Source organism: Vipera ursinii, assembly GCF_947247035.1.
Source record: "Vipera ursinii genome assembly, chromosome: 4".
NCBI lineage: Eukaryota > Metazoa > Chordata > Lepidosauria > Squamata > Viperidae > Vipera > Vipera ursinii.
The window spans coordinates 39,304,769-39,332,104 of NC_139514.1; the positions used below are offsets into that span (position 1 = coordinate 39,304,769).

A 27,336-nucleotide genomic window follows, 5' to 3' on the forward strand; every position below is an offset into this window, starting at 1 on the left:
TTGAAGATAAGGGCCAGAAACAAAGTAATTGTAGTGGTGGTGACTTCAAGTTGACTTTTGTGTGATGGACCAATAAGTGCAGTGGAATTTAGTTATTATATAATGGCTCAGTTGCTATTCTGCATGACACTTGCCCAAAAACATTGGTCTAGAAAGAATTGTTGACACAAATCATCTTAATCCTTTATTCTGTTGGTGGCAAGTTTTAACACTGAAGTTATTGTTTAAAATTATAAAATTTATAAATTATAAATTCTCAGTCATTCAACTAAGTTTGGGCAATCCACTAGAGTTAACTTTTTGAAGGAGAAAAAAATTTATATACCTTCCTAAAATTTCCAAGAATTCTCTTGAGAACGATGGTTATTATGCCTGCTCTTATTTTGGGGGGTGTTGTTGTATTTTCAATTCCAGATGACATGTCATTTGATGTCTCCTGGTTTGCCACACGCTCTTTTGCAATGGACAAAGAACCTGTTTTCCTAGCCTCGCTAGATCGGAAAGGGATAGTGACACAGGCAAGAAGAAATGGGAGCAGTGATCTCAGCTTAGAGAGAATTTCCCCTATGGAGTTCCGACTTAGAGTTCATGGCTGTGAAGACCATGATTTTGGCAACCACTTTTGTTTGGTAACTCCTTGGGTGTGGTCAGCTGCTGGTGTTTGGCAACAGGAAAAGGAAATAAAATCTAAAGCAATTCTTGTAACTGTGAAGATGGATGGTAAGTGTTCTCAATGAAAATTTATCCTTACCTTTCTGTCAAGATTTTTTTTATATCATGTAGCAGCAACAAATACAGTCTAATAGAAAGAAGGCTGTGTCATATCTTTCCTCTGTTTTTGTTTTATTGTATATTGCAATTTGGATAAGTAAATAATGCTTGCCATTTTTTTTCTAAGAAGGAAAAGGATTGAATGTGATTAGATGAAGGACAGAATCTTTACCTTTTTTCTAAGAATTCCCTACCCTCAGCCTATAGTTGCAAGGTAGACAAAGCTATATGTGCCTTTCCTTATACAAACATCTCTCCAGTAGCCTCCCTGATTTCTTATAATTCAGTAAAATTCCAAGGCAATATGCAATTTCTACCATATGATTTTTTTAAATTGATAGATTAATAATAATAGCAGAAATATCAGTACCTTCCACAGTATCTTTCAATAATAAAAATACTACAAAAATCAATTCAAAAACTCCCTAGTTGACAGAGAAAAAGGAGAATAAAACAAATGGAATAGAAGATTTCCAAATATTAGACAGAACTGGTTGTATGGCGATATACTTTATATTCTTAGTGGTAGCTAGCCCATCTTACAAATATGTCATTTTATATCTCTTGCTTGACAAGGAATGACAATTTGGTTTCAGAATTAGTTTCCAGTAAACAGCTGTCCAGTCATATTGAATATGAAATATCTAGGTCTTAGTCCAGGTCAAATTCAAAGAAGGAAAGGAATAAAAAGAGATCCTTTGAACAAATAATACAGAAAAGTCAGTTCTTATTAGATTAGAAATACTCTTTTTCTTTTCATATTAAAAGAATTGTTGCTCCATGTGATTTGTCTATAACATTACTTTTTTTTCCCCCTCCTTCTCTCTCAGTGCTGAATGCTTTCAAGTTTCCACTGTTGATTGGCATTGGCCTATCTTCAGTTATCGGACTTTTATCCTGCCTGATTGGCTATTGTAGTTCCCGCTGGTGCTGCAAGAAGGAAGTTCAAGAAACTAGGCGAGAACGCCGGCGCCTTATGTCTATGGAAATGGACTGAAGAAGAGAGATGGATGGCCTTATTTTGGGGACAGAGGGATTTTGGAAGGGCCAGATTTACTCATATTTGAGTGTGGTGAACCAAAATGCCCTGACAACAGAACCATCTGACCTTGTTCTGGATCTGGAGCTGCTTTTTCTACCAATGTTTCACATTGAGAACACATGTTGTGTTTGTCAGCGTTTAGCTCTTTTTCCAATGGCACTTTTTATTGGGATAGCTATTTCAAAGGAAAACTGTTCCACAGACTTTGAAATAAGATTCACTACCAAAAGTTGTGATTTACAAACAAAAACAAAACCCTTTTCTTATTTAATAGGGTGGAATTGAAATTGTTTGCATAAAATTAAAAAGTCTGCCTTATAACTAAGTGATCTCTAGGTAACATCTCTAGAGAAGGAAGGAAATGTTTTTGTGCTTTAGATTACAGTATGTTTAAGATAAAATCCCTCTTGTGTCTTAGGTGAGATTCAAATTCATTTTTAAAAAAAGTTTTAAAAAATGATGCTGCTTTTAGCAGCCTTGCAAACTGATTTTTAGAAAATGTACTTTGTATAAACTTGCTCTTACCGTGCCCACTCCATTCTGATTTATTGTTGAAAAGCACAGTTGTTATCTTTCAGTTAGATATGCTTGAGACTCAAACCTTTAGAGAAGCACCATCAGATTTCCTGTTTCTTCCTTTTGTGCTGGTGGGTTTTATGTAATTACTTACACTTCAGAAACTGGATGGAGCCTGCTAAATGTTCTAAAGAAAACTACATTAATAATTCAGTGACCAAATGCCTAGGAATCCTCTTTATCCACACATGGCTAATTTGGAGGACAGATCCTGACTAATCACAACAGTAATGTGGAATGAACTATAATAAAGTCAAGTACACATTGCCATGGATTCTTTTTAGTTAGCAAAGAAATGATCTGATTCCCAGCATGCCACTTCAGCTAGACTTGGCACTGCAGGGTAAGGGTGAGAAAGATGGATGGAAAGGATTAGATATAGGAGTAAAGGAAAATGCCTATTCCCAGATGTTTCTTTGTGCATGACACAATGCCAAGGGCTGTTCCCTTCAGTGTACCATTTACTCTATGTACTCGCTAGGAAGGTAATAATTTTCCCACAGGTATTTTATCTCTTTTTCCTACGGAGGGTTCTTTTTCGGTGCTGTAATACAGAGAGACTTTGGTCTTGTCTTCCACATACTGTTATCCCACAGCCACGAGGTTGTCCTGTAATTTGGGACAGTCCATCTTCAAGCACAGCTAGTATTTTTAAGCAATAAGAAGTCTGAATAAAAGTATAATAAAATCATTATGCTTTAAATATAGTATGATTTGAATCAAGCTAAGAGATTATACTGAAGTAAAAGAATATGAATCATTTTTCAAAATGATTTAGACTGAACAGAAAATGTTGATCTTCCAAATATACTGGTGTAATATGAGTTGAATGTACATTATACACAGATTGAAGACACACGTACAGATTTAATAATGATTATTGCTGTCATTTCTGTATATTCATCTAAGAAATGAAAAAATGTGTACAGATCGCTCATTGTGCATTGACTTAAGTGCATATTTATAATTTTTTGAATATCACCTTACAGTTTTAAACAAGGTATTTGAGCTTCAGGCTAAGCCTCATTAGAAATATCTTTCATGGAAGTTTCAAGGAGTATTATTAGAGGACTGTCCGATTTTACCTACACAATATCTGCTTAAAATTGATTTGGTTCTTCTTTGCTGTGTTATAGTCCTGATTTCTACTGCTTTGTCCTAATCAAGGTGATCATAAGATTGCAGTTGTAATTTTGGGATATTCAAATGGATGCTCCTTGAAAGATTTGTATCTTGAGAGTCTAAAGATGTCTCTGCAAATCTGTGACATGGAAAATTTATAAAGCCAATATGGTTTGAGTTTGGATCTATTTAGGAGGCTTAGCAAATGGTTTGGCTGGCTGACCAATCATTTTTTCAGAAAGACTTCTTTATAACAAACTGTTTTACACTTGACATTTATGGCATGACCCTAGATGTCATTTAAATTGACAGACCACAACTTTAGACAAATGTCTTTGCCTTTATTGTTTCATACTACGAGTTAGTTTTTGAGATTATTTTTGTGTATAATTGAAACATCTTATTTCTAGAGTAAAAATTGGGATAAGGAAACTATTATGTGAAGCACAAATGATACTTTCATGCATATTTTTATTTCATATGTCTTTTTGTTCTCACAGTTTGAGGAAGAAACAAAAACATACCTAAATGCAATAATTATGGAATAGTTGAGCCCAGGAGAGTGCTTGAATTTTCTCAAGCACTTGTTGCACATTGACAATGTCTCTTTGTGGAAAGAAACTCAGGGTTGTTTTGATTCAGGGATTTCTTGTTATTCATAGAGGATTCCCTGTCTCTCTAGTTTTGCCCATTCTTCTGGACCAGAAAGAGAAGACAGTTCCTTCCAAGCATAATTGGCCAACAGGACGTAGTTCCTCCCTTTGGATTTGAGGTGATGCTTCATGTCCTGTTCTGAATTACACCTGGAATAGTACACTCTTTTTTCAATTGTGCCAGTTTTATATTATTCCTCAAATAGTTCTTTTATCTCCATTAGATTTTTTTTTAATCCTACGTTACGATCACTCTGTTTCTTATTTAGGACTCAGATACTCAGTATAAAGCTTCAGTCATGGGTTCAACAGTCAAATATCCTAAGGGCTTCCGTTGATCTGGTTTATCATTTTCTGGCATTTTCAACTTAAAGAAACAGAGGACACTTGGAATGTGAAATGAACTTTTTCTCAGAAGTATCTTGAATAAAGGAAATTGAATATCTTTTGTTCATTATAAGAGGGAAGATTCAACTGCAGTTCTGGATGATTTTAAAAATATTTGCAGAACAGCTTTAGAAGATAAGAATTGGACAGTTATAATGATTCTGTGTAATATGTGTGATTTTATATGAAAAATAAATGGTCTTTTTATAAAATCTATGTTTTGTGGTTATTATGTTGAACTACAGAATATTTTTGCTTTAGACACAGGAATCTAGATATGTTTTCCCAATGGGTGGATTTTTTCCTGTTGCATATCCCAACATTTGCATGACATTTAGAGAAGAAAGAGAATTGTAGTTTGTCAATTTGTTTGTGAATTTTGTTTATAGCTGATTTTATTTCAAAGCAACGGATTGAAAAAAAGTGATTTTGCAACTGAAGTGTATTCTCCCCTGTGCTGTGCTTAGTATTGTGCTGAAAATGTATTCACAGCCCTTACCTTCTATTAATTATGTTGATAAAACTGCAATGGTATTTCCTTAGAAGGAATAATCTCTATGTGTGCAGTCTAGAACTACATCCCTTCATTCCTTCAAGATAATGTTTGTGCAGAAAAATCTCTTATGCTAGTAAGTTTTATAAATTGATCCTGGCACTAATAAACTGATATAAAAGCTTATTTCTTAAGTTGTGGTGGCCACATGAATTGAAATATTCTCTTCATAAATAAATATTGGGTAAATTACGAGTTCCAAAGATGGAAAGATCTTGAAGTCCAATTGTAGACTTAGGCTGCTGTCGTGGATAAGGAAACTAAACTTGTAAAGTCTACATATTTGATAAATAATTGGGTGGGAGTCTGATCCATTCATCTACCCCATATTATTAAAGAGTTCACTACAGCCTATAATACATATGCTTACTGTAGCTAAATGTGCACTGCAAGATTATATGAATGCTAATATTTATGCCTGAACACATGGGAATATATAATTTTTTTTAGATATTTGCAATGTAGGATTTCTTCAGAGTTCTGAGCTTTTTAGAGTCCCCTTTCAGTATGAAATACTGACACTTGAAAATATGGCTAAGTATAGTCAGATGCCAAGCAGGATTGTGGGTGGAAGAGAAACAAAGGAACTTCTGTTCCACTAAACTTTTGACTCTTAATATGTCATTCTCAACTTTTGGAAGGGCCTGAAATAATCTTTTGCAGTGAAATTTAGCTTTACTAAAGTAATGAAGAAGCTATGATATATATTGAAAACTCTGTTTTAAGCTTTGTTTTGAACATTGCATGAAACATTGCTTCAGAAAAGGTTTAAACTATACTATAAAATGTCTGATTATGCAGCTGAAAGTTGTCTTCTTCATCTGCCACCCTCCCAAAATATGTGGTCTCCTTGAAGAAACTTCATCTATGAGTTAACGTAATCAATAACATCACATTTCAGAAGGAAAAATATCCAAGGTTTTCATTCAAGGTGGTCTGAATCTTACAGATCTTGTGAAATAGAAACAGTTCTAAAGTACATTTAAAAATACAAAGTACCAACAAAATGAGAGCTCTCTGATGTAGTGGTTCAGATGTTAGACTAGATGTTAGGAAATAACACATTCATATTAACTGAAAAACTGGTCATTTGTTATGTTCTGGAAATAAAATAGGGAGAAATTCCATGAACTTGCCAATTTTAGACAGGTTTTATCAAATAATATAATAAAAGGTAAAACAAATTTCTCATGGGTGTCTCCTATTAATATAATTGAACAGAAAGTACAGACGAGCAACAAAGATGATTAGGAGACTGGAAGCTAAAACAAAGGAACGGTTGCTGGAATTGGGTATGTCTAATTTAATGAAGAGAAGGGTGAGGGGGGACATGATAGCAGTGTTCCAATATCTCGGGCTGCCACAAAGAAGAGGGAGTCAAGCTATTCTCCAAAGCTTCTGAAGGCAGGACAAGAAGCCACAGATGGAAACTAATCAAGGAGAGAAGCAACCTAGAACTAAGGAGAAACTTCCTGACAGAACAATTAACCAATGGAACAACCTGCCTCCAGAAGCGGTGAATGCTCCAACACTGGAAGTTTTTAAGAGACAGCCATTTGTCTGAAATTATATAGGCTTTCCTGCCTGAGCAGGGGGTTGGACTAGATGACCTGCAAGGTCCCTTCCAACTGTATTATCATTATTACTATTATAAGAAGAATCAGTAGTAAATGACTTATCTCTTTTCAGCTCTTGAAATTAAATATTTGCCATAACCAATGCACATTAGCATATTTATTTTCTTGTTTACTTCCAGAGGTCTCTGTTCTTACCTACCCATTCCCCCATTTCAATAATCATTATCAAATGCCTATCAAAACAAGACTATTTTAACAATCAGGAGGATATCTGGCTCATACACAAAGATAAAATGTTACAAAACAGAAGAGCCACTGCAGTAGAGGATTCCCCTTGGATCCAGGCTCTCTTAATCAAACAAGTGGTTAGGACTCTGAACAATCACTAATCCAAAGTAATAGGTAGCCAATACATAGCAACCAGTGAACTGGAATTATGTGATAGTAATACTTTTTAACCATCAACATCCTGCTGAATGCATTCTATACCAACTGCATTTTGAGGATCTTCAAAAGCAGCCTGATAAAGGTCACATTAGTCAAAACCCATGATAAAGAGAATGTGACTCAGTCCAAATGGCATATCAGCCTAAGCTCGGAAAAGGTTCACCTATATGTTAGACTAAATGGACTGGAATTTCTGCTCAATATATCTGAAAGATGAGAAGGTATGGTGCTCTTTGCCAAACAGAATAAATTAAAGGGAATATTTTTCTCATGGCTTCCAAAGGTATTGTTGGATTTCTACAAATCTTGTATCTGTGCACAGACCTATGGGAAGTTATTTGTGGAAAATCTTTTCATACATATACATATATATATATATATATTGCTCAAAAAATAAAGGGAACACAAGATAAGACATCCTACTATTAAATACAGTATATATACTCGTCCCAGCTTCTGCCAACCTAGCAGTTTGAAAGCATGTAAAAATGCAAGTAGAAAAATAGGGACCACTACAGTGGGAAGGTAACAGTGTTCTGTGCGCCTTTGGCGTCTAGTCATGCCAGCCACATGACCACGGAGACATCCTCGGACAAGCGTTGGTTCTTCGGCTTTGAAACGGAGATGAGCACCGGCCCCTAGAGTCGGAAACGACTAGCATGCATGTGCGGGGGAACCTTTACCTTTACCTTTATATATATATATATATATATATATATATATATATATATATATATATATATATATATATATATATATATATATATATATATATTAACATGGTCACCTTAATATTTGGTAAACTGTGTTGTCTGGGTTTACATTTAAAAAACATTAGCTAACAATTGGTTTCTATAATCCACATAATAGCTTTACTTGATTTCCTCTTCTTCCCATAATGTTCTCTTTTACCAACCCTAAGTTACTACAATTCTTAATGTTTTGATAGATAACAATTTATAAAAAATTTCTAATATTTCACAAATAATAATCACATCAATATAATATTTCTTTTCTATCTAGTCATTCTGGTTGCCTCATCATAGATCCCGTTTACAGTTCTTGTTTACGTTTGTTTTTCCCACAATGTTTAAGACATTCTTACTGATTAAGATTTTCTCATAGTTAATTACATTTAAATATTTGATTCTATTTTCTCTCATGTAAACCATCCCATAACTTTTACCTTACTTAAGGAATAAATAAGACTAAAAAAGAGAAAAAAAGAACAAGAGTAAAGATTGATAAAAATAGTATACTACTGAAAGTCCGTGTTTCCCCTAAGCTAATACATATATATTTCCAAAAATTTCCATTCTTTTTTACCATAACTAAGAATATATTTAATCTTTAAATATTCCATTTAATAAATTTAGTCATCTGGTCTTTTAACTCTTATTCAAAATATTTTTTTCAATCCATTGTAATTTTGTTAAAATCAATCACATTTAAACATCTAAAATATGTCCTTATATATAAGCCATTCTAACTCTTTTATATTATTCATATCAAGAAATAAGAGAAGAAAGAGAGAGTACTCTGTTATGTGAGAGACTCCTTCCTCTTAAAGTAAAATTCATATCCAAAATCTTTCTATTACTTTAACCATATTCAAACAGGTGTTGCTATTTAAAATATTCTCTCTGATAGGTCCCATCACCTATGGGAAGTTATTTGTGGAAACTCTTCTGTTCTTTATAATAAATGTTTAATAATTGATAAATGTACATGATACTTTTATCCCCTTCAACAGTCATTAGTCTCCCCTCCGATCAGCTTTTAGAAATCTTCTATTGCAATCCAAACTTCTGTTTAGTTTTGAAACGTAGTACATGTGAAAACTCATGCAGCAAGAACTTAATACTAAAAGTCATCTTCTTTCTACAATATTTAATATTTCCAATAAGAAAAAGAGAATTATTCTTGCATTTTTAGATGAGGTTTATTCTTTTTCCTTTTGTATCAAATGAAAGTCAAAAATAGGCATAACAATACCAAACGATTGAGGAAAGGTGAGCAGTTACTTGTGACATTTTTCAGCCTCCAGACCAAAATAGAAATTAAACTTTTCAAAATTAAAAAAACAATACAAAAGAATAAAAAACAATAATCCTCCCACTTCCCAGAAGACAACACACAGGTATGCTGGCAGAACCTTCAGGGTCTTACAAGAGAGTGTCAAAGTGGAGGCCAGTCTAATCTCTGCAGGGGTGATATTTCAAAGAGAAGGAGCCTCCACGGAGAAGGTCCTTTTTCTGGAACCAGCCGGATGGGACCTGCAACATTCCTTGCCTCCCTGCTCTAGTGGGTTGGGTGAATGTAATTGGGAAGAGACAGTTCCTCAGAAAACCCAGTCCCAAGCCATGAAGGGGTTTAAAGCTAACAACCAGTACCTTGAATTGCACCTGGAAGCAAATCAGCAGCCAATGCAGTTCCCACAGATGTGACACATGCATGCCTGGGTCTGCACAAAAGCATGTGGACCACTGTGTTTTGAACCAATTGGAGCTTCCAAAATGCTTTTCAAGGGCAGCCTCATGTAGAGTGCATTGAAATAGTCAAGATGGGGAGATGATTAGGGTGTGACAATGAGCCGGGATGTAACTGGCACATAACCTGCAGTTGTGCAAAGGCCCTCCTGGCCATGACTGCCACCTGCTCCTCAAAGTTATGCACTGGGTCTTTTGCCCCATTAGCAGACTCATCTCCAGTAAGGTTTACATTATAAACAAAACTATATATAATCTATGCAAAAGAGCTAAACATTTCTTGTTTAAAAAGACAGAGGTGCCGTTAAGTGTGTAGAACACTCAAAGTTTAATTCTGCTTCTCGGGGCAAGCATTTCCCAATATTTTTATATAATTCCTTCCATTTTAAAAATCTGAAATTTAGCAGTTGTATTGAAAGGTTTCATGATTTTTTTTTAAAAAATGAACAGTCTCCTGTTAAGATTAATACCCCTAGAGGGTGCTAGAGTAATGCTTCTAACTTAGCAGTACTGTACCTGTAGTTGTGTGTGGTTGGGGGAGGCTGGGTTGTTTGTTTTTTGCTTTGGGTTTTCTTTCCTTTTTTTAAAAAAAATACACAGTCTTGTAAGGTTATTTAATAATGTGCCACATGTTTTGTATTGTTGCTCAATTCCTGTTCTATTTCTGATTTCCATGGGTGTCATATATGCGCAAAAATGCATGTGTTAAGTGCTGCCTACGGTATTACAAAAAAAGGGGAGGGATAATTTAGAAACTTTATTGATGGACTATTTTTTTCAAGATTTATCTGACTGACTGCTACTAGTCAAGATGAAAAATTTGACAGCCCCAGCTTGTCTGTTATAGAGAGTTTGTAGCCTTTTTACCAAGGATATCCCTCTTCAGCTGGAGGTCAAAATCCACTGGCCCTGAATAATTCAGCAAACTAATGTCCCATTTTATTTATTTAAATTTATTTAGTGTCCAATCCCAGCTTATCTCAATAGGGCAGTAGGAGTCTGAAGGAAAGTGTTTATTTGGTGTCAGCTCTGTCTCTGATTCTTTATCTAAGAGACTTCTTTATCTAGGAGACTATCTCTGAGGTAAATTTATCGGATAGAGATATATAAATATACTGCTAAATTATGTTCCAAAATAAGGAAATTTTTATTATAGTTAGAGCTTTAGTTCTGTTGAATTTGGGGCCAAGATGATCTAGCAATAAATTGTAAAAAAAATTGCTAAAATTTAGGGACCGATTCAGGATATGACCATTATCTAATTAAAAGAAAGCTGATGAAAGAAGTCAATGAATAGTCTAGATTTAATGATAAGCTTAGCAATTGAATTAATGTACTGTATATTGTTACTAAATGGATATCATAGATATCTTTTCTCTTTTTAATTATTTTTCTTTAAAAATATTTTAGCTCTGCTTATTTTAATTACCACCATGGATATGAATTCTTTTCTCACTATATAATGGTTACCATATATATTTATATTTGGCTAATGTTGACATTGCTTCTATTTCACTATTAAAAAATAACGTCAATACAATAGTGAATAATACCTTTAATGTTAAATGCACAGGCTGTCGGCCACAAGAGAAAATGCAGTTAAACTTGTGTATAGTTGAATTATATTTCTAAATAAAAACAGTCAGAACAAAACAGATGGAGCATACAGAAACAAAACCACAAGAAGTATAGGTTTTAACCTTCTATGAAGCAATAAGCAGCATTGGATAAAACAGGAACTCATGCACCTTAGCAAAGATAGAAAACGTTAAGCCGAGCTAAGTTACAAAACCAAATAGAAAGCAAAGTCATTGAGCTGTATAAGACTGACCAGGAACATGTCACCTGGAGATAAATATGTATTGTTTCATAAAGAGCAGGTAAAAGACAGTCATACAATCATTTTATTAGAAAGTGGATCACAATGTAGATTTTTAAGGTTAAGAGTTTCCTCAATGGAACATCAGAAAAAACAATAGCAGAAATCGGACAGGAAACCTTTTAAAATGGCTCTAAACATCAATAAAATTCATAATAGTAAGGAATTCAATGGCTATAAATAAGTGCACAAATTCAAAATCATCAGGAAAAAACCCACAATAATTTGTTTGTGTCCCTGAGGCTACAAATATATGATTCTGTCATAAAAGGTTGTTAGTTCTATTTTTTCTATTACAAGGACAATATACACAAATTCAAAATCTTAGAGTAAAATTCCAGGGTTGAATTGCAGATAGTCATTTAAAGCCTAATGGTGGAGAATAAAACTTTTAACTTTTAATAAATGTTATCAATGACCAACATTTCCATGGCAGAGCTTGGAATTGACAAGCAGATTCCTGTCAAGTTTGTGACAGACTGCCAAGAGAATATTAATATTAAAATGCATTCAACTCCCTAGCCCCTTCCCAAATCTAAATACATACAGCTACTAGATTTATACATGTAGAAATTAGCAAATCCATCAGGAATATATTGTCAGTGAAAGTTTTCCCATATCAGGCAAAAGTCCTAGATAGTAGCATTCTCTGTCACATCATCATGGATGATCAGATACATGCAGGAAAGTCACAAGTTATACTTCACTTCCACTGGTGCTCTTTAGCAACTTAAAATTTGCTGCCTTGGCTTCAGGCAAAATAAACATTAAATTTAGGGACAGTCCTGCTGTCCCTAAATTCTAAATTAGTAGTCAATGTCAGCATTACATCAGAAAGCACCAAATGCCTTATCTCATACAGTGAATAAAATTTCTCTCTCTCTTTTTTAGTTTCACATTCAGCTTCAGTAGATCTCTCTAATTTTAATGTTGTGAGAAAATAACAAACTTCTCTCTCTTCATTTTTCCCAGGGTCATCCACAATTAAATATATTATATTATTGTAGATCAGTTTTATCTATGTATAGCATTGTCAGCAACTTAGCTGAAGGCACATGTGCACCTAACCCTCATTTTCATTTTCAAACCATAAAAAGATCTGGCAAGCTCGGTTTTAAAATCTCTACAAATACTTGATTTTGTTTTTTGATACATCTTTCTTTGGCTTCATTTACAAGCTGTGTTCCAGTTTCAAGTTGTTTAAATGATTTCCTCTCCTATCGTTAATTATAACACTGTGGACCTATGCAGGTCAACCAAGCCTTTTGGGGGGTTATGGGGGTTGATCATTGCCATTTAATACATTGTTTTCATTAATCCATCTAATTCAAAGCACATTGTGCATGTTAATTACAGAGTTGTGGGCTGAAAAGAGTAGTATAATAGTTCCCAGGGTTAAACAGCCCATTTGATGCCATTCAGTTTTGTTTTGATATGTTTTTTTGGACCAATATGCATGACTAGTAAGTAGAAGCAATTCAGAGAGACAGGAAATTACTACAGAGAGAGGTAAGGGAGAATGCTGCATTCTAGATTTGCTTGTTAAACTAACACAAAAGCAGCATTCAGTTCCCAGAAAGTCATAATATGACTGTCCATTATTGCAATTTCAGCTCCACTGAATGCTACTGTATGCCCTACAGAACATAGAAAGAAGTGATTATTTTCCTGTCTCATATGTATATAAGTTCAGCATGCAGAATATAAATGTCATCTCTCTCTCCCTCCCTGCCCCATGTGTGTGTGTGTGTGTGTGTGTGTGTGTGTGTGTGTGTGTGTGTGTACACATATACATACATACGTGCAAAGGACCTCCTTATGCTATTCTACACTTTGATGTTATTGTTCTTTCAACAAGAGTCCCAAAAGCTTATCAAGTAAGAGGCCAGTTGAGAAATTTATACAGCATAGCCATAAAAGTTAATTGAATCCACAGCCTATTTGTGGAACATGGACTCTAATGAGATAATAGATACCATGGCGCAGGCTCTCCATTTCTCTATTAAGACTCCTTGCTTGACTAAAGAATTCAGTGCAGAACAGTAATTTTGATTCTGCGTAAATGGAGAAGTACAACGGAATAGCCTATGCTATAAAAATTGTTCTAGAATCCAGAGTATGTCGTAATGTCTTGAAAGTGGACCTAATTGTAGCTACCAAAAGCTAATGTAATGTATATGCAATATATCTGGTAAATATGATAATCAGGTTTTAATAACATGGAAGGACTACACTAAAAATAAGCCAATCATACTTGTAGTTTTCCTGGACTTATTATTATTATTAATATTGGAAGGGACCTTGGAGGTCATCTAGTCCAATCCCCTGTTCAGGCAGGAAAGCCTATATCATTTCAGACAAATGGCTGTCCAGTCTCTTAAAAACTTCCAGTGTTGGAGCATTCACAGCTTCTGGATTCACTGATTACTTGTTTTAACTGTCAGGAAATTTCTGCATAGTTCTAGGTTGCTTCTCTCTTTGGTTAGTTTCCATCTGTTGCTTCTTGTCCTGCCTTCAGGTGCTTTGGAGAATAGCTTAACTCCCTCTTCTTTGTGGCAGTTCCTGAGATATTGGAACACTGCTATCATGTCACCCCTCGTCCTTTTCTTCATTAAACTAAAAAGGTAAAGGTAAAGGTTCCCCCGCACATGCGTGCTAGTCGTTTCCGACTCTAGGGGCCGGTGCTCATCTCCGTTTCATAGCCGAAGAGCCAGCGCTTGTCTGAGGACGTCTCTGTGGTCATGTGGCCGGCATGACTAGACGCCAAAGGCGCACGGAATGCTGTTACCTTCCCACCGTAGTGGTCCCTATTTTTCTACTTGCATTTTTACGTGCTTTCGAACTGCTAGGTGGGCAGAAGCTGGGACGAGTAACAGGCGCTCACTCTGCTACGCGGCACTCGGGATTCGACCCGCCAAACTGCCGACCTTCCAATCGACAAGTTCAGCGTCCTAACCCACTGAGCCACCGCGTCCCTTAAACTAGACATACCCAATTCCAGCAACCATTCCCCTAATCATCTTTATTGCTCTTCTCTGTACTCTTTCTAGAGTTTCAATGTCATTTTTACATTGTGGTGACCAAAACTGGATGCAGTATTCCAAGTGTGGCCTTACCAAGGCATTGTAAATCCATCTGGTGGTGATGCTGTGTAACCCACATTTTTCTATCTTATCAAGTAGTAGCTTGTGGTCTACTTTATCAAATGCCTCAGTGAAGTCCAAGTAAATTATATTGTCAGCATTCCTCTGATCCACTAATTTTGTCACCTAGTCTAAGAATGCAATAAGATTTGTCTGGCATGATCTGTTTTTGACAAACCCATGTTGGCTTTTGGTAATGACTTTGTTTGCCTCTAGGTGTTTGCTAATTCATTGCTTGATTATCTTTTCCAAGATCTTCCCAGGTATTCAGGTCAGGCTGATAGGTCTGTAGTTTCCTGGATCCATTTTTTCCCCTTTTTTGAAGATGGGAACTACATCAGCTCTTTTCCAGTCCTCTGGTAGCTCCCCAGTGCTCCAGGATCTTTCAAAGATATAGTTCAGTTGCTCTGAGATCACATCTGCCAGTTCCATCAGAACCTTTGGGTGTAGTCCATCTGGTTCTGGTGGACAGGTGCTCACTTACCATTTTCTTGGCTATCTTAACTTGTGTTTCTAATCTGTTTTTTATGGTACTGTTTTTGATAGGTTGGACTTCTTCCCTTTGTGTAAATATGGGTGCAAAAATGTGTTGAGTAGTTCTACTTCCTCCCTGTTGCTTGTCACCTTCTTGCCACTTTCTTCCACTAATAGAAAAAATAACTTTTTTCTTGTTTTTTATATGTTGAAAGAAGCTTTTTGTTATTTTTTACTTTTCTTGCAAGCCTTAATTCATTTTGAGCCTTAGCTTTTCTCATTTCATCTTTGCAGGCACGGGCTATTTGCTGATATTCGGCCTTAGTTATGTGCCCTTCTTTCCACTTTTGATACTTGTCCTTTTCGTCTTTCAATTTATCAGAGAGTTCTTTATGCAGTCATGCTGGTTTCTTTTGAGAGCTGTTATTTTTCTTCTTCGTTGGTATTGTGTTAGACTGGGCTTTTATAATCTCACTTTTCAAAATTTTCTGAGCTTCTTGAATTGTTTTCCCCTTGACTATTCTCATCCATGGAATCCTTCCCAAGCTCTAAGTTTGTTGAAATTACCTCTTTTAAGTTTGTGTTCTATTGCTTGTGCTTGCATAATGTTGAATTCCAATACTGCATGATCACTCCCCCCAAGGTTCCTGTGGTTTCAACACATTCTATCATTTCATCTCTTTTATCATAAAAATATACAAATTAAATTCATATGTACAAATTATTTTACAATTTAATATTTGTCATTTAGGTCACTACTTACAATGAAAATATAAACCCATTGTGATAGCAATTATACAGAAAGTTAACTGCTTTCTAAAAATCTTTGAGAAAGGATTGAAAATAAAATTGATAATATAATAATTTGCTGACAAAAAGCTATTATACAAATATATTTGGTATATTGTTTATGATTACATTCAATTTGGGGCACTGCTGAAGGGTTGCAGAAAAAGAAAACATTTGTGTTATTTCCATAACAAAGAAAAAATAGCACATGAAGCTTTTTAGCTTCAGGTAGGTAAGTACAGCTCCAACAGAATCATAAAATAATACATATAAAATCAAGTTAAATTCTGTAATGCTTAAGGCATCAACTAGAAATCAGGTGACTGTGAGTTCTAGCTCTGCTTTAGGTCAAAGCCAGCTGGGTGACTTGAGCCAGACACACTCTCTCAGCCTTAAGAAGGAGGCATGTAGAAAAAAACCTTGCCATGAAAACTGCAGAGAATAATCTAGGCAGTTGCCAAGAGTCAAAACTGACTCAAAGGAACAAAAAAACAAATATATAAATAATACTATTTTATAAGACATAAACTATGGAATTTACAGCCCTCATAGTTAGGCTGATCAATATAAAATAATTTAAATTCATGGTAGTAGTTTTGTTAACAGTTATCAACCATGATTTATGATTTAGTCCTTGGCTTACAACCACAATTGGAACTGGCATTTTGGTTGTTGAGTGTGAAGTGGTCATTAAGCATTAAGATGTCACATAACTGCCCACATGACTGTTTTGCTCAACAACTGCAATTCTGGCACCCCTGGAATTTATAGTCATTAATTTATTTTGACATTCCTTAGCAGCTAGATGCATTTAGCACCAGAAGTTTAGACCTGGAGTATAACTCTGTCAGGTAAGGATACATAATTCTTCAAGGAAAAAAAAATAAACAAGATGTCTAATTGTGCTCATTATTCAGTGCTCCCATTTTATAGAACTATTTCTGGGTAATCAAACTGCAGGACTTCTGAATTACCAATTGATACATCAACTTTTTTCTAAAGTGTCATCTAGTGAATATACATGAATCAATTCCACTTATTTTAAATAAACATTTGATATTTTTTTTATAATTGTAAATGAATTTCTTTGCATTCTATTATTGGAAAAATATGAGAAATTCTATCTTATTCTTTTCATGAAGAAGAAAAAGAACAATATGGGCTCTGTGTCGTATCATCATTATCATAATTGTGAAGGAAAGGCAAGACCATCCCTTCCTTGAGCTAAGGAAAACTGAGATTTAAATAAGGATTGAAATTACCAAGAACGAACTAAGAATGAATAAGAAAATATTGAGGTATATGAAAGCACAAACCTATTTGACAACTTCTAGTCTGAAAGACTATTTGTCTGTGAAGTTTTAGTGTTTAGTTTTCATGTCACATATTTGAGCAATTATAATACAGCACTGAGTGGAATGGAAAAAACATAAGATTACAGAGAATACAAAGTGCAGAGAACATTGTGAGGGATGAGATTCAACAGAGCTGCCTTCTTAATAAACCACTGTTGTATTGGTCCGCAGATGATTTTCGGTGGCCTTTTAAACATTGCTGAGAAACATTTCACAGGTTTTTCCACTGTGAAACTTAGAAACCACAAAAAAGAAGTGGCAGTTTCCTCATCACTATTAGGCAAAGCTTATTGCCAGAGCTCAGCAATTAAAGGCATGTATGTTTCTTGTAGAAGAAGGAAGACTAATGCTAGTATTAATGGGACCTCTTTTGTACTTGCCAACTGTACTCCTATTGCTGCTTGGTGAGTTTCACTTAGTGCAATTTCTTTTTATAGAAGTCTAAGTTCAGGTTTACTATTTCTTGCTGATAAAAGTATATTCCAGTATTAGCCAATTGGATATCTTTGGATGCTCACCTAAAGCTACCCAACCTTCAATGCCTGATATTCAGAAAATATTACATCTGTTCACAAAAGTTCCATTTAATGATCCTAAGAATTGATAATGTACTTACTTACACAGATCTTTTTCCATTTAGGATTAGTTTACAGCGTTTGAAGAGATCTTTTTAATTATTTCACAATTTTAGGAATGCTGCAGGCACCACTATTCATTATTTTAATTTAATTTAATTTAATAACATTTATATACCGCCCTTCTCCCTGAGGACTCAGGGCGGTTCACAGGGCAGAATAAAATAATTATCTCTATTTCCTATTTGTAGTGACTTAGGCATTTATGCTGTTGGGATGAGTCCATGCTTTAAAGATTTAATGAATCCTATTCTTTGCTGATTATTGCTCTTGTGTCTTCTTCTCTTAAATTAATACTAATCAAACAAGGTTTTTTTAATTAAAGAAAGGAGGGCTATTATTTCATTTTAGAACTTATACTATACTTATACTATATTTTTTTTTCATTTTTCCCACATCAATATCAGCAGAAAATGCATCTATACTTAGTGGCACAATCAGAATGGATACTTGAGACACAACAAACGAGGTCAGGGCCTACTGTTGTTCATAACATTTAAAATCTTTCATAGAAGATGTATACCCCTCCCAAATGCTGCCTTCTCATGAAAGCAGGATGAAAATTCCAAAAAGCGACAAGGAAAAAAAGTTAAAACAGAAGAGTATCTCACGATGGTTTTCTTCCCCACTTCCTTCTAGCTGCAGTTTAAATATGTAAAGATCACAAAAGAAAAAACTTGGCTTTCTCTCATTTTAATTCAGAAGGCAGGAATAGGAGCATTTGGCGAGGTGGGGTGTGTGTGTTTGTTTCAAAGGAAGGGAAAGAGAGGGGCTGGGGGAGTGCAGCAGGTGAACGGCAATGGCGATGGCGCAACGCTATGCAGGGGGCTGTTGGGGGCGCGTTCTCTTTAAAAGGGCAAAATGAGGCAAAAAGTAAAACTCCCCCACTCACTCCACTTGCCCAAAACACAATAACAGAGCTTTCAATGATACAAACAACTTTTTATTGAAAGGTAAAAGTTTGCATTTGGCATGCTTTTGAAGAATTAATGTGATTTTTGCTGTTGTATGCCTGCTGATAGATCTAACCTTGGCTCATATTTTGTAAGTTTGAGAGCCACCACCCCATGAAGCTGGGTGAACTCCACTGCCTCGTTGTTGCCTGCTGAGGCCAGTGAGCAGCTGAGATGGCCCCAGCCACTGAAACTCACCACTGGTCGCTTGTGCTCACTCGCTGTATGCACCAAATGCCGCTCCTGCCAAAACTTGCTCCTTTTGTAGCCTCTCCCTGCCCAGCTCTCGCAGCTTTCCCAGACTCCACATGCATGGAGGAGAGGAAGAGGGGTGCAGCCCAGCCCTGCATCCACATTTCTGGGACGATGGTATGCATGTCCACAGGGATGGTCTATGTGCCACCTGTGGCATGCGTGCCATAGGTTCACCACCATAGGATAACAATGGCTCTTGTCCAGTCAAGCTATCTGACTACCTAAGATGTACAGCTGGTTCCATAATATATCTAAAAATGCTGATTGTGATAGCCATGATTCAATATTAAACAAATCAAGTGATGTTTACATAGAACTCATCTATGTTATAGGAAGAAAGCCCTCAATCTTGAAACAGTTTTGAGCTCTGGTTTAAATAATACAAGATAAAAATTTCCATCATTTCATCCTATTAAAGGACAGAAATAATTAACATATTTTTCATAGTTAATTTTACAGTAATATATATGCAAAATAGCTTGTGACTTTTTTGTAATTAATAAGATTCAGCCTTTCTTTTAGTCTTTGTAAATGATCCAATTGTTCCTTCTTATATGCAGCCTAGAATTTCTGTTGATTCTTTATTTTTTTGGAAATAAAACCAACCCTGATCAATATTAATCAGAATTTTCAGATTTCTTATTCAGCTTTATATAACTCTCCTAAATGATACATGGCACTTTGTTTTAATTCACTTTCTTTTCTGAATTAGAATTATTTTTTTTACTAAATTAATTAATGGGAAGAAGTACTTGGCTAGATTATAGAAAGAAACTATACATATTGTCTTTTAAAAATTAATTTTTAAATAATTATTTCAGTATATCTTACTACTGGTTATAAATATGATAACATCATATTTTAAAAGCTAAAATAATGCTTGACTATGCAGTGCCAAAGAATGTTCAAACTATCGCACCATTGCACTCATTTCTCATGCTAGTAAAGTCATGCTTAAAATCCTACAAGCTAGACTTCAGCAGTATGTGGATTGAGAACTACCAGAAGTACAGGCAGGATTTCGAAGGGGCAGAGGAACTAGAGATCAAATTGCCAACATACGCTGGATCATGGAGAAAGCTAGGGAGTTCCAGAAAAACATCTACTTCTGCTTCATTGACTATGCTAAAGCCTTTGATTGTGTGGATCATAACAAACTGTGGCAAGTTCTTAAAGAGATGGGAGTACCAGACCATCTTATCTGTCTCTTGAGAAACCTATATGCGGGTCAAGAAGCAACAGTGAGAACTGGACATGGAACCACTGATTGGTTCAAAATTGGGAAAGGAGTCCGGCAAGGCTGTATACTGTCGCCCTGCCTATTTAACTTATATGCAGAGCACATCATGAGAAAGGCAGGGCTAGATGAATCAAAAGTTGGAATTAAGATTGCCGGAAGAAATATCAACAATCTAATATACGCAGATGATACCACTCTAATGGCAGAAAGTGAAGAAGAACTAAAGAGCCTCTTGTTGCGGGTGAAGAAGGAGAGTGCAAAGCTTGGGTTGAAACTTAACATTAAGAAAACCAAGATCATGGCATCTGGCCCTCTCAATTCCTGGCAAATAGATGGGGAAGAAATGGAGGTAGTGACAGATTTTATTTTCCTGGGCTCAAAGATCACTGCAGATGGGGACTGTAGCCAAGAAATTAAAAGACGCTTGCTCCTGGGGAGGAAAGCCATGGCAAATCTAGACAACACACTAAAAAGCAGAGACATCACCCTGTCAACAAAAGTGCGTATAGTCAAGGCTATGGTCTTCCCAGTTGCAATGTATGGCAGTGAAAGTTGGACCATAAGAAAGGCTGAGCGCCAAAGAATTGAGGCCTTTGAACTATGGTGCTGGAGAAGACTCCTGCGAGTCCCTTGGACTGCAAGGCGATCAAACCAGTCAGTCCTAGAGGAGATCAATCCTGACTGCTCTTTAGAAGGCCAGATCCTGAAGCTAAAACTCAAATACTTTGGCCACCTAATGAGAAGGAAGGACTCACTGGAGAAGAGCCTAATGCTGGGAAAGATCGAGGGCAATAGAAGAAGGGGACAACAGAGAATGAGGTGGCTGGATGGAGTCACTGAAGCAGTAGGTGTGAGCTTAAATGGACTCCAGAAGATGGTAGAGGACAGGAAGGCCTGGAGGAATGTTGTCCATAGGGTCGCGATGGGTCGGACACGACTTCGCAGCTAACAACAACATGCACAGGAAGAAAGAGGCTGAATTATATGGAACAAAATTAAAACTCAATATGAGCATATCAAAACAATAGGATTTATTTAACAAAGTAAAGCAGAATTCATTGTGTTTTTGAATTCTAATGCAAGATTTTTGAATGTCACAAATGTTCTAATTTGCATTATATTACCACTGTCTAACAATAGTTATTGGAAAGTTTAAACTGTTTTGTTCTCATCTACCATTTCATGGGTCTGGACAATGTGTTTTTTTTTAAATAGCTTAATGTAATAAACTGGACTAATTCTATTATCTTTTAATAATTTGTTCCTAGACCCCTGTGTGGGACAAAGAATGGTGGCTATTCAGAAAGGACCTCTTTACCGAGTAAAAGGCACACACATCACTATTTGGTGTAACGTCAGTGGCTACCAAAAATTGGAGCAGAATTTTGAGTGGTTCATTTATCTGCCATCAGCTCCACAGACAGAGATGAAAATCATCAGCACTGGAGACAGTGGATTCTCTTATGTTCGCTACTCCGAGCGTGTCAAAAGTGGGGAAATTTACATTGAAAAGATCAAGGAAGATTCTGTTCTCCTGCACATTAGAGACCTCAAGGAGAATGATGCTGGTGTGTATGAATGCCACACACCCAACACAGAAAATGTTTATCTTGGGACTTACAATGCCAAAACAAATCTCTCAGGTATGGTAAAGTATGGAGTGTATATTCACTTAAAACCTATATAAATTTTAATGTCAGATGTTTGATTTACTCTACTAGATTTTTTTCTACTCCACATGGAGAGTGAAATGTATAAAACTACTTGTAAGACTCTATACATGTCTGCTTATCTAGGTTCAGCTTAGTGATCATAAGTTGTTCATACTATACAATAATACTGTACATAATTATAAATCTTCAGAACTAGATAATTAATTCCACTTCAGCGTCAAATTTATACATGAGACACTATGAATTAATTCTACATCCATTATAATACTATTTGTGGGATCCTATAGCTACCTGGCTAGGTTACAATCAACTTACTGATCAACATTCACTCAGCCTTTAATTAGATCCTGTAACTTTCAGACAAAACTAAAGAATTAATTCTGTTTTAACAGAAAAGAATGTGTGGGTACCTGGGTCATAGATTTGGAATGGTTGATTATGCTTCATTGAAATTGATCAAGGACTACAATCTTACTCTTTTCCCAAGAAGCCATGGTCACACACAGGTTAGGCTAGAAGTATTGTCCCAATGTCTCCTCCACAGTTATTCAGAATTTGCATTGGAATTTTGATGTAACTTTTTTTGTACAGGCCTAATATCTTTGCCAGAGATAGTCTGTTTGGTGAATGGTTAAGGCATCAGGACAGATAATGGGAGACTGTGAGTTCTAGTGCTGCCTTGGGCACAAAGTCAACTAGGTGACTTTGGGCTAATCATGTTTTCTTACCTCTAGAAAAAAGGCTGTGGCAAGCCACTTTTGAAAAATGTTGCTAAGAAAGCTGCAGGGACTTATCCAGGTAGTCTCCAAGAATCAGATATGATTGATGAAAGAAAAAAAATCATTGCAACTGCATAATAGAAATTAAATTAAATAAATAAATAATACCAGAAGAGCTCAGTTATTTCATGAAAACACTAAACAGCTTCTCTTGTAGATGAGCGCAAAATAGCATTTGAAAATTGCAACACACTCAAGCAATGTGTTGTACTATATAGTTTAATGATTGTACATGTAGTCCTCACATATGACCATTTGTCTAGTGACCATTCCCAGTTACATCAGTGATGACAAATGGCTGTTACATCATGTTCCTGAAATCATGAAATATTCTTTTGAAATAATCCTGCAGTCAAATGACCAGAAAGAGGCAGTTTGGTCTAAGTGGTTAAGGCAGACATGTCAAACACAAGGCCCAGGGGCCAGATCCAGCCTGCGAAGTGGTTTCATGTGGCCCACGAAGCCATCCTAGAAACAGTGAGGGAACGGCCCCCCACTGCCTTGGCCCTGGCCCAGAGACCCTCCTTCTGCCAGCACTGGCAAATGGCAGAATGTGAGATGTTAATTTGCATCCTACAGTTGGACAATGAAAAGTTGCATGGAATGATCACTTGGGTTTTGGTTTCCATTCACGCTTGTTTTCCTACTTAAAAACCAACTTCCAGTCATATACTTCCTAAAGTTCATTTTGCTTCTTCTTCCTTTTCTCATTAAACAAATTCTACCCTTAATTGTTGGTTGTTTTCCATGAGTCCTTTAAAAAAACATGAAGGCCAGAAGCACCATGTATTTGCATGCTAGCATTTTACCCTCATTCACTTAGCCTTAATTGTTTGAATCCAAGTTCACAATTCCTTCAAGATCAGTATATCGTTATCATAGTCTTTGACTAGTACACCACAATCCCCTCTACAAAAAAGGATTTCTGTCTGAAGAATTTAAAACTGCAATTGGTCTTTTCTTTCTGTTTAGTAATTCCAGACACACTCTCTGTCACCATGACGTCGCAGATACCCGTGCAAAACGAAGGCGACTCTTTGGATCTCATTTGTCATGTATCAGTGGCAACAGCACAACATACCCACCTTTCCGTTGCTTGGTATGTAATACCAGAAGGAAGGAACAGAAAGGCCCAGAAGATTCTTTCCCTGTCCAAAGATTACATTCTATTTCCAGGCCCTTCCTACATTGAGCGGTTCAACTCAAGTGACATCAGGCTAGTGAAAACTGGGGATACTGAATATAAATTTTCCATCGTCAAACTTCAACATTCAGATCAAGGGGAACTGTACTGTGAAGCAGTGGAATGGATTCAAGACCCTGATGGAACTTGGAAAGATATTGTCCAGAAACAGACAAATACAGCATCACTGACCATTAAACGCCTTGGTAAGCTTTTCTTAAACTAATGTATGTGGCATATTATAAACAATGTATAGTAACAGTTTAAGTAAAGAATCTGTGGGAGAACTGTTTTATGTCTCCCCCAAACTTTGTTAGTTTATTTTATGGTTTTCTATAACCATGATTTTAAAAACGTTTAGGTATAAATAAACCTGGAGTCTCCATTCATCAGATCTCTCTACATAATCAGCTACTTGGTGGGATTTGGTTTAGTTTTTCTTAAAAAGAATTGAAGCATATTTGAAAAATTCTATTGCTCTGTGGTCCTGTCCTATCAAATTCAGAAAAATGATGACAGAAAAAAGTAAACTTTACACACAAGATGGCTGCCTTTCTCAGATATAGATATAAAAAAAAAACTCAATTTAGGAAGACCAGGGGAACGGGTACTTCTGAAGCACATCCATATAACTCAAGCAGCGATTGAAATAGTGGAGAAAGAATACATGAGGTTATCTATTATTTCACTACCCTATTTGCTAGTGCTGTGATATTCCAGGCCCTGTTCATGTGATTCTGAGCCAAAAAGGAGCTGAGGCAGTGGAAAGAAAAGAAAAAAAAAAGGAAAGGAAAATCAAACGGAGAATGTCTTGCCTCCTTTTGCTTTTAGCCAGTTTCGCTGTGATACTAAGTAAAGGGAAATGATACCAACTTTCAGCTCACAATGGTTATGAAATCCATTACCAGACATAGCCAGATGGCTTCTACATCGTTGCATCAAATTTGATAACTTCTATATCAAATTTTACACCAAGGTAAAAGGGAGTGCTAGCCAAAACAAGTGTCTTTTTTTACAAGTTCATTCTGTAATAGTGGAATATGAGTTTTCCCGATTGACTTCTACCATAAAATTATGACATCCAGGTAGCACAATATAAATTTTGTGTATTCAGATATTTAGTGCATTTAACAATTTTCTAGATAAGTTATTACTTCCTTTTTCAGTCACACTCAGTTTATGAAGTCATGGACTGTGAACTTTGTTATAAAGACTGCTAATGAAAATAGAGTTATAACTTATATTAGAATCAGGCTCAAGTGAAGCTTAGATCACACACATGGCAAAATAAATTTTAATGTATCTGTGAACTGAAACAGCACAGTTTAAAGTTCCACTTTACCTATAAAAAGATTCGACAAATATTCCTCAATGAAAAACATTTTAGCAGGATTTCTATTCTGTATTATTCAATATATTGATAATTTGGGGGAGGTTAATAATTAGATCAGAGCAGCCATTAGCTGTAGCATTTAGAATTATGGATGCCTTTCCTCCCAGCACACTGGAGAGTTGATGGGAAAGTGCATTTTGAAATATATCTTTGATAAGAATATATTCTTTTTACCTGTTACTTTTACTGTGTGAAACAAAGTAACTGCTTTATTCTGTTATTCCAATGCATTTCTACTTGTTGCAGAAATGCAGCTTATTTGTTGCATTTATTTGTTGCATAAATCCAAACACACACTTCTCTTGCATTATTTTTATAAATTACGCAAGGTGGCGAACATACCAAGTACACCTTACTCCTCCTATTTAACCCACAACAACAACATTGTGCATTTGGTTGGGCTAAGATTGGCCCAAAGTCACCCAGTTGACTTTTATGGCAAAGGTGAAACTTGAACTCATAGTCTCCTGCTTTCTAGTCTGGCACCTTCTCCACTAAACCAAACTGGCCCTATATCTTATATATATGCAACTTATATTGGCTCCTCATATATGCTTGAATTCATTTTTATGAGTTTTGGCAGGGATGAACAATAGTGAGGAATTCTGAGAGCTACAGTCCCACCACACCTAATGGATACCAAGTCCTTACCCTTGCACTAGGATGATTATTTTAATGGGGATTTTTTGCATTTAGTAACAGTGAGCAAATGCTCACCTTGTTGATCAGCTTTTCACAAGCTTTTTAGACTTTTTCATTTCCCTTGGCCCATCCCATACTGATAATGTTTGTAATATGTCATAAATACCAGAGTTATATATTTTCTTGAGACAAAGTAGAATATAGTTATTCCTCAAGATACAAATCATGCTTTATGGTACTTAAAATCCTCTACATCAGGGCTTTTCAACCTTTTCACCCATTGTACCACTTTTAGGATATGGCAACATCCGAGTACCACCAGTTGCCTAGCTCCAGCCACCTCTCACTTAGGCTTGTGCAGTGTTGCCACCAGTTCAGCTCATTCCCCTCCCCTGCTACCACTTTTCTAGGATGGTCACGTACCACCTGCCAGGTGCCAATGTACCACAGGTGGTACCCGTACGACTGGTTGAAAAGCCCTGCTCTACATTATCTTGGCACATCACATTGAGAAAACCTACAGATATGTCTTCCCATACGTAGCAGAAAGAGGAAATATAATAATACAACAAAAGCAAAACAACTTAGATACAATTTAGTAATACTCCAACATCCTGCCGAACTGTCTGTGATCTGAGACAACTTCTTCATTCAACTTCATGGTTCAGTCACTTGATCTTGTATGTTCACTCTGTGTATTTATTTTTATTTCTACAGATACAAAATTGAATATGAATAACACTGATGTCAAAAATCCAACTCTGAACGGAAAAGAGAAGTCCCTCAGATGCTCAGTGGAAACCCAGAATATCCATGGTTTTCTGTGGGTTGGTTCCATCATGATGGGGTGGTGGTTTGTGCTGATCATTACTGGGCCTTGTCTGTCCGAAATGACAGTGAAGCAAGACCTAGTGTGAAAAATCTTCTAGTGCAGCTAGCAAAGCATTGACAAGCATATCCTTATGGTAAGTCAGGTGGAACTGATAGACAAAGGAACATAGAGCTATAAGTTCTGAAATAAAAAAACACACTCTGAGTTCATTTTTCATTATACAAGAAAAATTCATCTGGCATCAGTACAAATACGAAGTCTCAAGGTCAATCAGGCTAGATTTTTTTTCTGTACATAAAGTTGGGTTGACTAATAAAATGCTGTTTTTTTTCCTCAGAACTGATAGATTGTAGCTTTTCTATTATTTATGGCTGATACATTTGTTTAGAATTTTACAGAATTTTCACATTCTGTAGTTAAAGTCATTCTTTATATATATAATAAATAAATAATGAAAAATAACTGAAAACATTTATTTTAAAATAGCAGGGAAA

General features: G+C 35.9%; 2 protein-coding genes across 2 annotated transcripts in view; both read left to right on the plus strand.

The window, feature by feature from the left end:
* Positions 1-4,747, plus strand: part of PTGFRN (prostaglandin F2 receptor inhibitor) — an 82,516-nt gene extending 77,769 nt beyond the window's left edge. The window contains exons 8-9 of the mRNA XM_083361902.1: positions 415-720; positions 1,602-4,747. Of these exons, the coding sequence (XP_083218028.1) occupies positions 415-720; positions 1,602-1,768 (473 nt within the window). The 3' untranslated portion in view covers positions 1,769-4,747. The remainder of the gene's footprint in view (positions 1-414; positions 721-1,601) is intronic.
* CD101 (CD101 molecule) lies at positions 2,702-26,927 on the plus strand (the record flags this gene model as incomplete). The annotated part of the gene is made up of 4 exons (XM_083362546.1): positions 2,702-2,732; positions 21,609-21,983; positions 23,765-24,181; positions 26,728-26,927. 4 exons carry the CDS (start codon positions 2,702-2,704, stop codon positions 26,925-26,927), a joined length of 1,023 nt encoding a protein of 340 aa, XP_083218672.1.
* Between the last annotated feature and the right edge of the window lie 409 nt (positions 26,928-27,336).